Here is a 13832-nt window from a genome sequence, read left to right on the forward strand (position 1 = left end):
TAAACTAAAACACTCACAACTTGTGGTAAAGATTTTGCGTATCTTTTGAAAAAATATTTAAATTTTCAAAGCCTACTGTTTTTCCTAATTATTTTTAAAGTTCCAAGCATTAATAGTTTCTTAGAATTGCTTTGGAATAAAAGAAGTAAATACTGCGGTGTAAGTAGCATATTTGCATTTATTTCTTCTGAACTAACAAAGTTGTTTGCAGGAAGAAATAAAAAATAAATAAATAAACTAAATAGGAAAACTTCATCTTTCTTATTCCACTTTTCAATACGATATTCGGTTATACATCAATTTTCTTTTTATTATATTCCGAAGGAAATTTTGCATAATTTGGCGGCCCCCCGGCAAACTTCTTACGGATCCCCAGAGGGCCGCCCCCCGTTAAGAATCACTGGCATAGTGGACGACGACACACGGCCTTTATTTACCTACATTGGAAGTCACGCTTCCCACACACTACGAAACAAGCCGAAATGCCACTATTGCAGTGTTCCGCGTAAGTGGAGGAGACGATAAAGAAATTACGCTTCCTTTTTGTGATCGGTTAATAACGGCATCCGATTGGAATGGTTTACGCCGTCTACGGCATGGCCCGCGGGTAGATCGTCAAACAAAAACTTCCGAGTAAAGATCTGGCGGAGGTGTTTTCGACAGCCAAATCGGAGAAATGTAGTCGTGCCTCGGGTGAAGGAAATCCTGACAGCATCGCCGTTCACAGGTAGCCGCCGACCAGAACGTATCGTACGATACACGTTGCCGTAAGTATAATCTTAAATAATTATACGAAAAGGAATGATTTTACAGCCAAAACCAATATGCCACGATACAACAGGCCAAAGGGCACTTAATAGTTTAAGTATACAGTAATAGTTTTCCTGCTAAAATCATTTTATTTTTAATTAAGATACACATTGTAAATCCTTTATTTTAATTAAAAGTAGTTTTCCGATTGAGGGAAAAGCGTTTTGTTTGTTCAGAGTTAAAGGATTTTTCTTTTACAAACTAGTTTTTAATTAATGACAAATTTCGCGAAGAACGCTTAAAGGCACTTTGCTTAGTGGCGTCAAATAACGTTAATGGCCACCGGGTAAACGTAAACTTACAATTTGTTACGCAAAATTACGGTCGTATAATAAAGTTTTTGGAGAATGCGCCTTGGATTATTTCTATAGACTGATATTGGACATAGGGGACAGAATCTACCTATCGGCGCTGGTTTCCAAACGACGGATGGCGTTTTCCGGGAGAAATTCTCAAATTATATGCGAAAACATTTAAAAATCCAATTATGCTTATTTGGTTAACTTTTCTAGATTCGGCAGCAAGTACGGAAGTCGACTGTCCACCCGGACGTCACGAAAACCACAAAACCGTGCGATGGAAGAATTCTTCGGTTTGATTTTGTTTCATTTCTTCCTTTCGTGCTCCTTCCGCCCCATTTCCACCATACTTTTGCTATCCGTCGCCCGTTTTAGTTTGGCTGAGAACTGGAATTTGTCTCCCTCTTCTCGTTCGGCCGGTTAAATTCGGCGCTGACGCTTTCCCCGCCAAAGCGGAATTCTTATTTTCAAGCTTACTTCTTTCGTCACAACTCGGCGTAGAAAACCGAGTTGTGCCCGGTAGCACATTCGTGGATAAAAATACCCCGCTCGGCTTCCAGGCACCTAGTTCCGCCCGAAAGTATTGTTTGGAAAATGCCCCGCTTTAACAAGCGAAAGCGTGTGGTTACGCCGTGCAAAGGAATAAATGCTCGGTGATCCGCGTAAGTTGGGCGTCTTTACATGGCGTAATCTAATAGTTCCCGAGGAAGACCCGACGTAATTAGGTGCTACGTCTTTTCTGTTACCGACAGTTCCGCTTTCACTGTTATTAGCGGGCATTTTTAGTGGCGCCGTAAGACGTAACCGTCGGGGATTTATGGCTAATTTGCGCTTTTTCGCGCGTCCACCTGGTTTCGAACTTGCTCAACGGCCGGAAATCCGGATTACGCATTTACCGACCACGCAATTCGGTAACCGCTTTCGTCATTTTGGAAGCCTTGGTTTTCTAAAGGCTCCGGCCGCGGTGGTTAGTGCCCACGTGGCCGGACACCTAGACCACCGGAAAGAGCCGAGGATATTTCCAGCAGCTACGAAAAGCCACCGCCAAAAAGACCGGGTGTCGCTCCCTAGACTACGCCACCAATTCTCGTTTTCGCGCCGTCTCTCTGCCCCTTTCTCCGGGATTCCGGATTCGCGTGCCGTTCGGCCCGTGCGATGCGTAAAAGTGCATGGGAAAAATTATACCGTGGCGGCCCATCGAACCGAACGAAAATTCGGCGGGAGACGATAGAATAAGCGGATGGAAAAACAAATAAGGGACGAGCCAACGACGTAGAAAACACTTTTTATTCTTCTAAATAGGTAGAATTCGGCGGTGCGACTTGATGGGACGTAGCCTGGGGTGGTCGGAACCCCTCGGCTAGTATAAATAGGTAGAGGTTTCGGAATCAAGCAAAAGCGCTCATGATTTGCTGCATCCAAGAGGCGTACGACGCTACGCGAGTGTAGACTCCGGGGTAATCCACTTCCGCGCATCCTTTTCCGAACGAAGTGATGCCGATCAGGTGCCATCTACCGTCCACGAAACAGGACAAAGGTCCTCCGGAATCTCCCTTTGGGGAATAAAAACTGTAAGATTCTCGGTGTCGATGGGAAGAGTTACAACGAAAAGCCTTACCTGACAGGTTCCTTCCTTTCCTTTAATGTTCCCGGCGCATAGATGAGAGCTCAGGATGGGTATTCCCAGAGCCCTGTATTGTTTGTCGCAAAACTCGTTGGAGTAAATGTTAACTTGGACCACCTTCAAAACGTCCGAACGGTCCAGAGCTAAAACCAACGAAATTTAGAAACCGGGCGTTTTACCCCACCGCACAAAAACCTATTTCACTTACTTTTGTCGATTTTTCCCCATCCCGAAGCGAAACAGCTCTCGTTTTTATAGTCTTTCGAAGGAACCGCCAGGCAAACGGGCCCGACGTCTTCGTTCGTCTGCACCGGGTCTTTTAATTTTATCAGCGCGATATCGTTTGCTTGCGACAGAATATAATTTTTGTGATAGTGAATGGAAGCTACCTTATACCATTTTTCGTTGGGGTCTACTTTCCGCAGGTCGTGTTCTCCTAATCTTACCGTCCAGTAAGACGGCTGCACGGCTATGTAACTGTAACTAAAAATAAGTACTGGTAAGTCGCGGCCACCTTAACGGACGTATTTATACGTTAGTCGTATAAAAAACTGTATACTGCCAAGTGACGTCGGACGAAAACTGCTTACCTCAGAAAACAATGGGCCGTGGTCAGAATCCAATACCGATTCAGGATAACTCCTCCGCAGAAATGATCGATGGGTCCGATTAAAGGGTGGTTTAGCATGAGCGAAACCTATCGATGCATACGTTAAGCATTAGATAAAGCATTTTAAGTAACCACAAAACTTACTGTCCCGGTGGAGCGCGACGGAGATTTCTACATCTTTTGCCTCTAAAATCGAAAACGCTTTAAGGCTCTAGCACGTTTTATTAGTTAGGCGCTGGAAATTAATTTACGTATCTGCGTAATTGCGCATTCATTTTTATTTATTCATCTTTTGTTTGTTAACTTTTCGACTCAAAAACTCACCTGCCAAGGTATTTCACCTCGACTGGCAGATCTCCCACCGACGATTCTCGAAGTGAACACGTTCGGCCCTTTATATTTATTCACTCCGCATTCTAAACAAACAGAAATAGAATTAATTAGACGTAACCTTAGGAAATGTAAATTCGACCAAGACCAGTAAACGGTGCACTCACCTTGGCAACCGGCCAAACAAAAAATCCAAAGGAAAACTAGAAATTGTAGTCTTGTCATGGTGAAGGACAGTGAGGAACCAGCGGGTGTGTTGCTCTTTATATCTTAACTACCTCCCTCATTATTCAAACCTGATTTTAATGTAGAAAAAAAATGCGAATGTCTAAGATCAAAACTTTTAACGTTTCACAATATTCCGACGCCCAAAATCATTTAAATTCTTTTTTTATGACGCAACGTAACTTAACAATGCCCCCCAAAGGTCGTCGTATTTTACCACGAACCGGCGATGCCGTAACGATAACAAACGAGCCATTTCTGACAACGGCTGCACCCTTTGTAAAGAATGAGCCCATCTTAATTCGCGCATTAAAATTCAGACGAGGAGTAACGAGAAGCAATTCTCGAAATTCAGTTTTAAAATCGGGGAGAATTTAATTTTTCTTTTTGATTTTAGCGCAGGTCTAAATTATGTTCTGCGAAAAAACTTTGAAAAACAAAATGCAGCAAAGATGGGCTCATTTTTCGTTTATAAGACCTAACTGAATGCGTACAAAAATACCTTCCGTATCAAGAGTACTGAATATCGCGAGCGTCGATGTTTTCCAGGATATAAAGACACGTTGTGATCGACAATCTTAGTTTTGTGGACAGAACGCGCGTATTTATACATATTCAGAGCCTTAAAAACTGCAAAAATTCCGAATCTTTATTTTTGTTTGAAAAACTCCACCGGAGAACTACACAGAAACATCCATTCCGTACACAAATTTTCCACACAAAATCCCCAATGTCCGAAGACGTGTGTATGTATATTCAAGGATGCAGAGCCATTTTTTCTTTGATCCACTGAATAAACTCGGGAACGCGCGTGTAAACGTCTGGAAAACCGGGTTTGGCGCATCCGGATCCGAAGGAAGTAAGACCGAGTAACTGCCACTTTCCGGACTTCATACAGGCTAACGGTCCTCCGGAATCGCCCTGAAAGACACGCGTAACGAGAATTCAAACGTAGCCGAAGTTGGACACAAAGACAAATCCGACTAGCAAAAAAAACCTACCATGCACGTTCCTTTGCCCCCCACCACCTCTCCGGCACAGACGTGGAACTGCTTAATGGGAATTTTGAACTTCTCTCTGTAAGCCGCATCGCACACTCGGTTATTGAAAACCTTGATTTCTACGGTCCTCAAGACGTCCGACGCTTTGGAATCTGCGGATTATAAGTATAACGACACGAATGAGTTCGAAAACCCCGCGTGGAACCGGTCAAATTTTCGACCTTCGAGCACTTACGATAATCGGTTTTGCCCCAGCCAGAAGCGAAACACTTCATTCCCGAAAACTGCGTGACTTTGTCTGCTAGACATATAGGTTTTACGTAATTGTTGAATTCTAACGGTTCTTTGAGTCGAAACAAGGCCAAATCGTTATTGTATCCTTGATACCAGGGATAATAATAAACGTGAGATACGTCTACAGTCTTCTCGCTATTTTCGTATTGTTTCAAATTATGTTCTCCCACTCTGACCTTCCAAAACTGCGGATGCACCAAGACGAATAGAGGACTGTAAAAAAAAAGTAAATTGTAGAATAACTCGATTCTGGGAATTTCTTCGAGTGTTTAATTAAGGAATTCACCTACTTGATCACGCAGTGCGCTGCAGTTAATACCCATTGCTTATCTACGATTACACCACCGCACCAATGTGGAATTTTTCCGTGATGCGGATGATTCAGTTGCAAGGAAACCTGTTGTAAAATAAATGTTCTTTTGTCAAACACGGTTTTCGTAAAAACTTTTTTTTTTTAACTTCAGAAATCAAAAAGACGTTCGATGCGACGGCATATAAATGAATTTCTGCAGGGGTTAAGAGGCGTATAAATGTGGTTTCGACTCTCAAACTGCCTAAATTAACTTCGAGTTCGCAAAAAACGAGATGAAACTTTCAAAAAACAAGATTTGATACGCAGATTTCTTTTAATTGCAAGAATTAAAACGGTTAAAAGCAGGTTTAAACCGAATAATTAAAACCATTAAAGGCTGTTCTGGTTGGTTAAATGCAATACACAATCCACTAAAAATAATTTGAAGCATGGCTAGCCAAACTTTCTCACTTACTTGCCACGGAAATTCTCCTCTAACGGCTAATCGTCCTCCAACAACACGTTCCAATTGAGGTTCGTTATCGTACATATTCACTCCACATTCTGTGACAAATAACGATAAGACCAAAAAATATAAATATCGGCGAATGTCAAACTAAAGATATCAAAAAACACTTACGTTCGGTCGAAACGGCCGAAATCCCCAAGCATATGGGCAAAAGGAACCAGATGATCATTTCGGAAGATCTTCACTTTCGCTTATGATGATAAACAACAATTTGGCATCATTATAAGAATCTGGAGTGGGGTAGGTCGTCTGACGTCAATAAGGCAATCGACCTTATTGGCTTCTAAGTTAACAGGTGGTTCTTTAAAAGATGTTTGAGGCTTGTTTCTACATCACCACCAAATTAACGATTAATATATATTAAAGAATTACCGATGGTAAATAGCGTGCTAAAATGTTATAACGCTCCCAAAGTGTGTAGTTTTTTTAGTTAGGTTATTTTTAGAATTTCCTCTTAGTTGTTTCGTGTAGTATTTTATTACTATCATCGTCCCGTCTTCAAGGTTGTTACAGAAGCCAGTGATAGGGTTAAGGTAGCTATATGCAAAGTTAGTGCAACGACCCATTGACCTTGGACGAATGACGACCTCGAAAAAGTAGAATACATTCGTCAAGCAGAATACGGAATTTTCGTATTTAAATTCTGCTCTAGTTTATCCTTTTTGCACTTTCTGCGATAAACATCGCTACTGTTGTTCTTTACCGTTTTTTTTTTTTTTAACTAACTGCTTACACGTCTTAAAATCGCAAACGCGCTGGCACTTAAAACACACGAAACTCATCACATAGAAGTGTGGAGATACGAACCAATGATCTCAAAAAGAAGTGACAATAAAAACACACCAAAAATAAATTACATATCAAAATTTATTTACAGGATAGTATTTTAAAAAAGGTTAATCTTCCAACTAGATAACAAAAAAGATGCAAGTAATTGATGATACATGCATTTTTATTCCTGTTTAAGGACTTGATCTTGAACAAGACGCCCGGTGATGCAGTAGTAAGTATCATTTGTGGTCGGAATGAATTCTGTCAGAGATCAATAAGAAAAAACTAGTTAGGAAAAAATTTTCATTTTTTTCTATGTGTATATATATTAATAATAAAACGATTTGCATATATTATAGGTACTTTTTTCTATATTTTTTCCTAGCTTATGTTCTAAAAATAACTTGTTTTTCCATTCCCATAAATAGGCAAAATATTTTAGCTGTTAATAACTTTGCATACCAGTACTTATTCGACTTAAGTAAATTCTTACTAGTTGAAAAAAAAAAAACTACACAACTTCAATTTTCTATATTCTACAACTGAAGAATATTTTTTTGGTGGATTGAATTTAAAATTGTCTTAGAAGTGTAACAAACAATAAAACATTCAAATTTCAAGGATTAATTTTCTACAAATATTTATTTTTTGTTCAAGAGAATTACCGTAATTATCGAAATGCGTGTAAAAATCACTTTCTTGTCATTTCCTTAAATAGGGTAGCTGTATTCTTATTAGTTTAACTTTATAATCCTCTATGTCAGGTATAGTATTCCCTACAGCAAACAAACATTCAATGGTTTAACCATGCACAATTTATAATTCAATTTTCTCATCTACATGTGCATCTCGAGTTGACAAATTCTCAACCCCTCTCCGGTGCCAAGTAATTTGTACCCGCTTTCATAAAAGAACCACCATAGGTGAAAATTCAATTCCTGGTACAAGTGCATATCCAGTGTTTATAATTTTAAATACATCTTAATCCCATGGGACTGTCCGACAGTACATCTTATAAAATTAAATGTCTTATTCTTATCTTGGCTTGTTCTTACTACATTAAAAACGAGAGAGATGACTACTTGCTAACATTTAAAATAATCGCACTAACAATTATAAATAAATTATATATATATATATATATATATATATATATATATATTAAAAAACTATGCCTATCAACATTTCTACACCTTACAAGAATCATTATTTATTTTAATGTTTGTAAAAGAATGTAAAAGAACAGCAAATTTCAGGCCACTAAAGTAGCAGCTCTACTGTAGATTTTATAATCCAAGAATTTTAGTGTCAAGAATTTCATTGCCACTAGCAATATATACCAAAGTTCCCTATGAATCTCAATATTTATGTGTCTCAAATAATCTGGTTGAAATTTTGTGTTAAACTTAAAAATTGTAGTAACAGGGATTACATTACTTTGCCGGTTGTTTGTGTCCGAGTCTACGTCACTATTTCTTGATTTCTTAACCCAATCAACATACAGAACTTATGTCAACAGAATCTTGTAGAATTGCAATAAAAATCTTTTTCTTGTCATTCAAACTCTAACCGTTTGGTGTTTCAGTCTTTCTAACAGTCAAAATAGATTCATCTATTTTAATTAGCATACCAAGATGCACTACACAACCACCTGAATCTGAAAGTGAAGAAATAATAAATGACATGTGAGGCATCTAGTGTTTCCCCACCTTGCGTACTGTGCCAGATAAATGCAAGGAGACATTCTTTTCCAAACACTTCATGTGAAATTTTTTTTCATAATACAACAAAAACTAAATCCAAAAATTTGATACTTACCCGAAATCTTCTGTACATGGCCATAACACACAGGGGGCTGAACACAGAATAAATATACCATATGTGAAACATACGAATCCGTATTTGTCTTCAAAGATATCTGCCATTCAGTTGGTCTCAAACTAAATATTAAAAAGTCAAATTTTTGTATATCAAATGTAAGCGCACAAATTAAATATAAATTTAAAAAAATAAATGAATATGATTTTTTCTGTATTATATCATAACAGAATTTTATTAACACTCGGACGTTTCTGAATCACTGTACTGTCCTTCACAGCTCACAGAATTTGATTAAAATGTGTTAGAAAAATATTTCTTAAAATTCATTTAAATTAATTTTATAAAATTAACAATATAATTCTAAGCACATGTTCTTTACATTACAATTTTTCAGTGCAAAGAATGTGATTTCTTAGGAAAAAAACATATATGAGATAGTTTTAAAATATTAACAAAATTAATACAGTATATAATTCAATCCTGAAATCAGAGAACTGAATAATTGCTCAACCTACAAAAATATTTTCAAATAAACATTATAAAAAAATATGATATATCTAATATGCAAATATGCAGACATTCTAATATAGGTGGTAATCCTCAACATATCAGTTTCATTCAAGGACTTTTTGTGAGTCAAATTGAGAAGTCATTTCAAGGACACATACAGGAAGTGGACTATGTTCAAAGGAATCAAAAATCATACCAATAGAGTAATTCTTCTCTAACTGCACTTAACTAATAATCAAACCTAAACACAAAAAGCTTTAAAATGCAGCCTTTTTTTATTCAAATTTTTGAACATTTTCGGTCAGTTTGAATGGCTTTCGTCAAGAACAGAAGAATTGAATGATTCTGATTTCTATAACAACATTTGTTCTGAAACTTTTTAAATTGCTAATATAGAGAAGGCTGCATTTTAAAGGTTTTTGTGTCAACGGTTTGATCAATAGAGTAATGCAAATCTTTTTGAGGATTTGATTTTATTCATATTGTAATTTGTATTAGCAATGTTGTTATTATTTATACTTATTGTACTCTTATACTTGTCATATTGTTATTATTATTATGGTTGTTGTCCTTTAACCTTGTTATAAAACCAAAGTTAGGATGATAATCTCAGACTAAGTTCTACAGAAAGTATGTTTCATTCTCACTTTTTAGCCACTAATGATGCAAACCCACATTTTAGTTAAACATGAATACATCAATAATTGATGTATACAGGGTTCCTATTCAAATTTTTGTTTTGAATTCCCTGGCCAACTTTGTCTAAATTCCCTGACCCTCACCATTTCTTACAATGTGGAATATTGACATAATAAAACAGCATTTTACTTACTGTGAACATCAAGTATGTCTAGCCCTCTTTTTGCACAATTGATACATTCCAAAGACTGTGCAAAAAGTATAGTACATGCATCCTATAGAAAAATGTTTGATAGAATCCACAACTTCAATGTAATGAAAAAATAAGCAATTTACAAACAAAACATGAGCTGTTTTATTTATCATTATTATTTGTATGTGAATCTAGTAAACACAAGGAAGCATAAAATCAACAAAGAGTATTCTCTGATATACAAACAGTACCATACTGTGTTTAAAAAAGATGAATTCTTAACTTAAAAACATGTAATTTTAAAACCAATTTTTCAACAAAAAGGGCAACTGTTTTTAAACAGCAGCATAATTTAAACAAAAAATTAAATTTAAAAATTTTCAAATAAAGCATTTTTTCCAATGTAAAAAATGATCAGGCTACCTAGTTGATATTCAAAACTATAACATACTACAGTATTACTACAGGTATGATCAATGTTGATAGTTTTTAAGCCCTAAATTTGCCAAAATCAGTGATACTTGTTACCCAACTTTATGTCTATTAAACTATGTATCAAAGTGCAGGAAATTAATGAATTCTATAGTCTGTTACTAAGGTATAAATTTATATCTTAATAAATTTTATAAAAATTTTAATATACTGGAAAGAGATTATAAATTTGTTTTGTTACACAATAAAAATTATTAGAATAAAAAATGATAAATATTTGTAATTAAGTGGTATTATTTATCAATTTTTGCACTTTTTTTCCTCATTTTTTAAAATCAATTCATTGACACCTTATCTCCAATTGAGAGTGTAAACCATAATTGTGGGAGGAAGGAAAGGGTAAAATATTTTGGAAAAATTTTAATTGATGTTACATTATCAAGAGTATTTCAATTATTCTCTCAAATTCACGACAAAGCATTTTTAAAATCTCAAAATGTTTAAAATTTAAAAATCCTAATTGATCTGACAGTATATTATATGGCAGAGATAGGGACTGTTTGATCCCAGTTTCGCAATGCTCTCATCAGTGTTGCATTTTATAATAATTCTTCACATAAACAATTAATTAATGTTAATTTTAAAAGTGACCTGCAACTGTCAGTAAAAGTAAACCTTTGTATTAACTGTCAAAACATTAAAACAAAACTTTAAAAAAAATTAAACAATTTGATGTGATTTAAAGTTCTGATTTTGAGTGATTTTAAAATATATTCTTACAATACAATAGAACAATAAGTAAGACTTATTAATGCATAAAATGAAAATTAATTCATTATACACGATTGTGCAAGGTTCAGCACTAAGCACCCCAGAAAAATTTTCAGTGTTTTTGGAAGATGGCTTTGATGATATCAGATAAGAAAAGTAGTTGTGCACATAAGACACAAAAATTTCATAAAACACGGATTTGTACATCTAGTGTTGTCCTCTAATACTAAAAATGTTTCTATAAAAAATTGATTCTGCTGTATTCATAATAAATGTTGCAGCATTACTTCTTGCCACCTGCAGATGGTTATGGCTACATTTGGTCAGCCATATTCCATAAGTGAAATCAACAAGGCAGCTAAGCAGACAAATTTCCTAGCTTTTTCCCGAACACTAATGAAAATCCCTGATTTTCCAGGTGTGTAGGAACCCTGTGTATACAATGTGTTTACTGTCCATTTCATTATTATATTTAATTATTATATCATGCCATTAGTTGATGTAACCAATTGTTTGCAATCAAAACTAACTTTTTCTATATGTCAGTTTTGGCCATCGTAAGTACAAATGTTGATGGCCAGATGGCCAAGCAGTTAAGGTAGCAGCCTACAGGTCTGGGGATCCAGAATCAAATCCTTACAGAAAATTCCCAGAAATTTTTGGTAATGGTCCGTCCAGATATTTCAGATTCTGTCCCTCACTATTCAGCTACCTTATTGGGGGCCTAGCCAAACCCATAATGAGTTTGCTAAAAAGATTCTCTTAATGCCCATAAGGCAGTTAAAAAAAAAAAACAGACACAGATGGTTATAAATTGGGCGATCATATGCAAAAACTGGCTGCTTTTAATTTCTCTAAGATCTGAGTCTTTAAAGATTAGTTTCTCCCTAAGATATTACTTCATTTCATACTACTGTAATATCTTCTTCTCTAACTGAACAATTACTACATTACGAACACCTGCCTAATAATGGGTTGGTCCACCTTTTTGGATGAAATGCATGGCTTGCAAATGCAAGGCATTGACTCTATCAGATGCCAAACACCCTCTATTCTTAACAGGACCCATGCCTGCTTGAGCAAGTTTGTCAGTTGGTGCACATTTCACAGAGGAGTGAGTGATCATAGATTCCAGCAAATCCCAAACATGTTCAACAGGGCTGCAGTCTAATGAGTTTGGGCCAAGGAAGTATGTAGAATTCATTGTTGTGTTCCTCCAATCATTTCCAAGTAAGCCTCATCCAATGTCACAGTGCATTATCACATTAAAACATGGCATTGTAAGGAAATATTTCACAATATGGGCCCAACTATATTTCCTTACAAAAGGAAAAACTATATTTCCTTTTGTAAGAAAATATAGTTTAGAGATACAAGTGCAAATGATCACTTAACAAGTTCCTGTATCATTCACCATTCAAAGATTGTGGAATAACAACCAATGGCCCTAGGCCTTGCCAAGAAAACACCCCCCCAGATCTTGATACTGCCATCACGAGCTTGTGAAACTCCAACTGTGAAACCAGAGATGCAGCTTCATGCTGTTTATGCCAGGTTTGGACCTGGCCATCACATCGACATGGTTCAGCATGAAATGGGACTCCTCACTCCCAACAACCTTCTTCCACATGTCCAAGGTCCATCAATGCCTTTTCCTCACTCATACGAGGTGTTGTTTGCAATGACTCGTGTTCGTCAGAGACACCATGCAGGTCAAAGACTATTGAATCCCAGTACATGCAAAGTACTGTACATCACATGGTCATTGTTTAAACACATCTGCCTTGTCCACTGTGGAATATCTTTGTTCAGATACCAGTCTTGACAAGCAATGCGCATCTCTGGGATCAATCACAAGTGGTTGGCTACTGTATGATATTCTGGTGGATGTTTATGTATAATCAATCTGCTTGTGGACACTGTGGCACAAGAAAAACCAACAAGCACAGTTGTTTCAGAAATATTGGCACCCTCCCTCCAGATCCCAATGTTCTGTCCATGTTCAATCTCCCCATGATGGCAACTACTGTCTTCTACTATGCAAATGACAGGTCAGTACATCATGACTACAGTGAATTCTGATGTGGCAGTTAGAGGACATCCTTTTACCACTTCTGAGATGGTGCTCCTAATACAATGATTGTTCAGTATATAATCAACTTTACCAATGTTTACTACTCAGTCCCTTGTTCATCCAATAGAAGTTATTTCAATATCGTAGATATTCACATCTATCTGCATTTTTATACATGGGTAATATATAAATTAAGAAACAACAAACTTTAGACTTCTCTGACATTCAAAATGTCTCTTTGTCATTTAAAACCATTCTTCATCTGTGTTTAACAAATACTAATCAGTCTATATTTGCATAATTCTTAAAATTGTTATGCAATGAATCAGTGGTGACACATGGCATATATCATCTAATATAGGAGTGCCATCACAGGAGGGCACACAGCATGCAACCTTAATAGAACCATTTTGATTGGCACTGATTTTGATAAAAACATTACCTTAAAATTAATCAAAACCAGTACTGATCAAAACATTATATGAAGTCAAAATGATTCTATTAGGAATTGCATGTTGCACATCCTCCCATGACAGGATCCCCATATTAGACATTATAAATTATCACCAGAGGCATAACTAGGTGGACAAGGGGCACATGCCCCAGG

The 13832-nt window shown here is 36.6% G+C and overlaps 2 protein-coding genes across 4 annotated transcripts in view; both read right to left on the minus strand.

Annotated features, from left to right (window-relative positions):
• Positions 1–2378: 2378 nt before the first annotated feature.
• LOC136979331 (transmembrane protease serine 9-like) lies at positions 2379–6754 on the minus strand. The gene is made up of 11 exons (XM_067275278.1): positions 6126–6754; positions 5961–6049; positions 5484–5590; positions 5135–5406; positions 4900–5051; positions 4657–4819; positions 3668–3876; positions 3324–3430; positions 2942–3216; positions 2728–2876; positions 2379–2662 (listed from the first exon to the last, which is right to left on the minus strand). Exons 1-11 carry the CDS (start codon positions 6181–6183, stop codon positions 2498–2500), a joined length of 1746 nt encoding a protein of 581 aa, XP_067131379.1. The 5' UTR covers positions 6184–6754; the 3' UTR covers positions 2379–2497.
• A 109-nt stretch (positions 6755–6863) lies between these two features.
• The window catches only part of Zwilch (zwilch kinetochore protein), a 55694-nt gene continuing 48725 nt past the window's right edge, over positions 6864–13832 (minus strand). For 2 of the 3 annotated variants that reach the window (XM_067275248.1, XM_067275246.1), the window contains 2 exons: positions 8604–8725; positions 6864–7046 (listed from right to left, as the gene is read on the minus strand). In XM_067275248.1, coding sequence (XP_067131349.1) covers positions 6967–7046; positions 8604–8725 — 202 coding nt within the window. In that variant the 3' untranslated portion in view covers positions 6864–6966. The remainder of the gene's footprint in view (positions 7047–8603; positions 8726–13832) is intronic. The other variant, XM_067275247.1, reaches the window with a different exon arrangement.

This window comes from Centruroides vittatus, unplaced genomic scaffold (genome assembly GCF_030686945.1).
Source record: "Centruroides vittatus isolate TY-2023 unplaced genomic scaffold, ASM3068694v2 contig_602, whole genome shotgun sequence".
NCBI lineage: Eukaryota > Metazoa > Arthropoda > Arachnida > Scorpiones > Buthidae > Centruroides > Centruroides vittatus.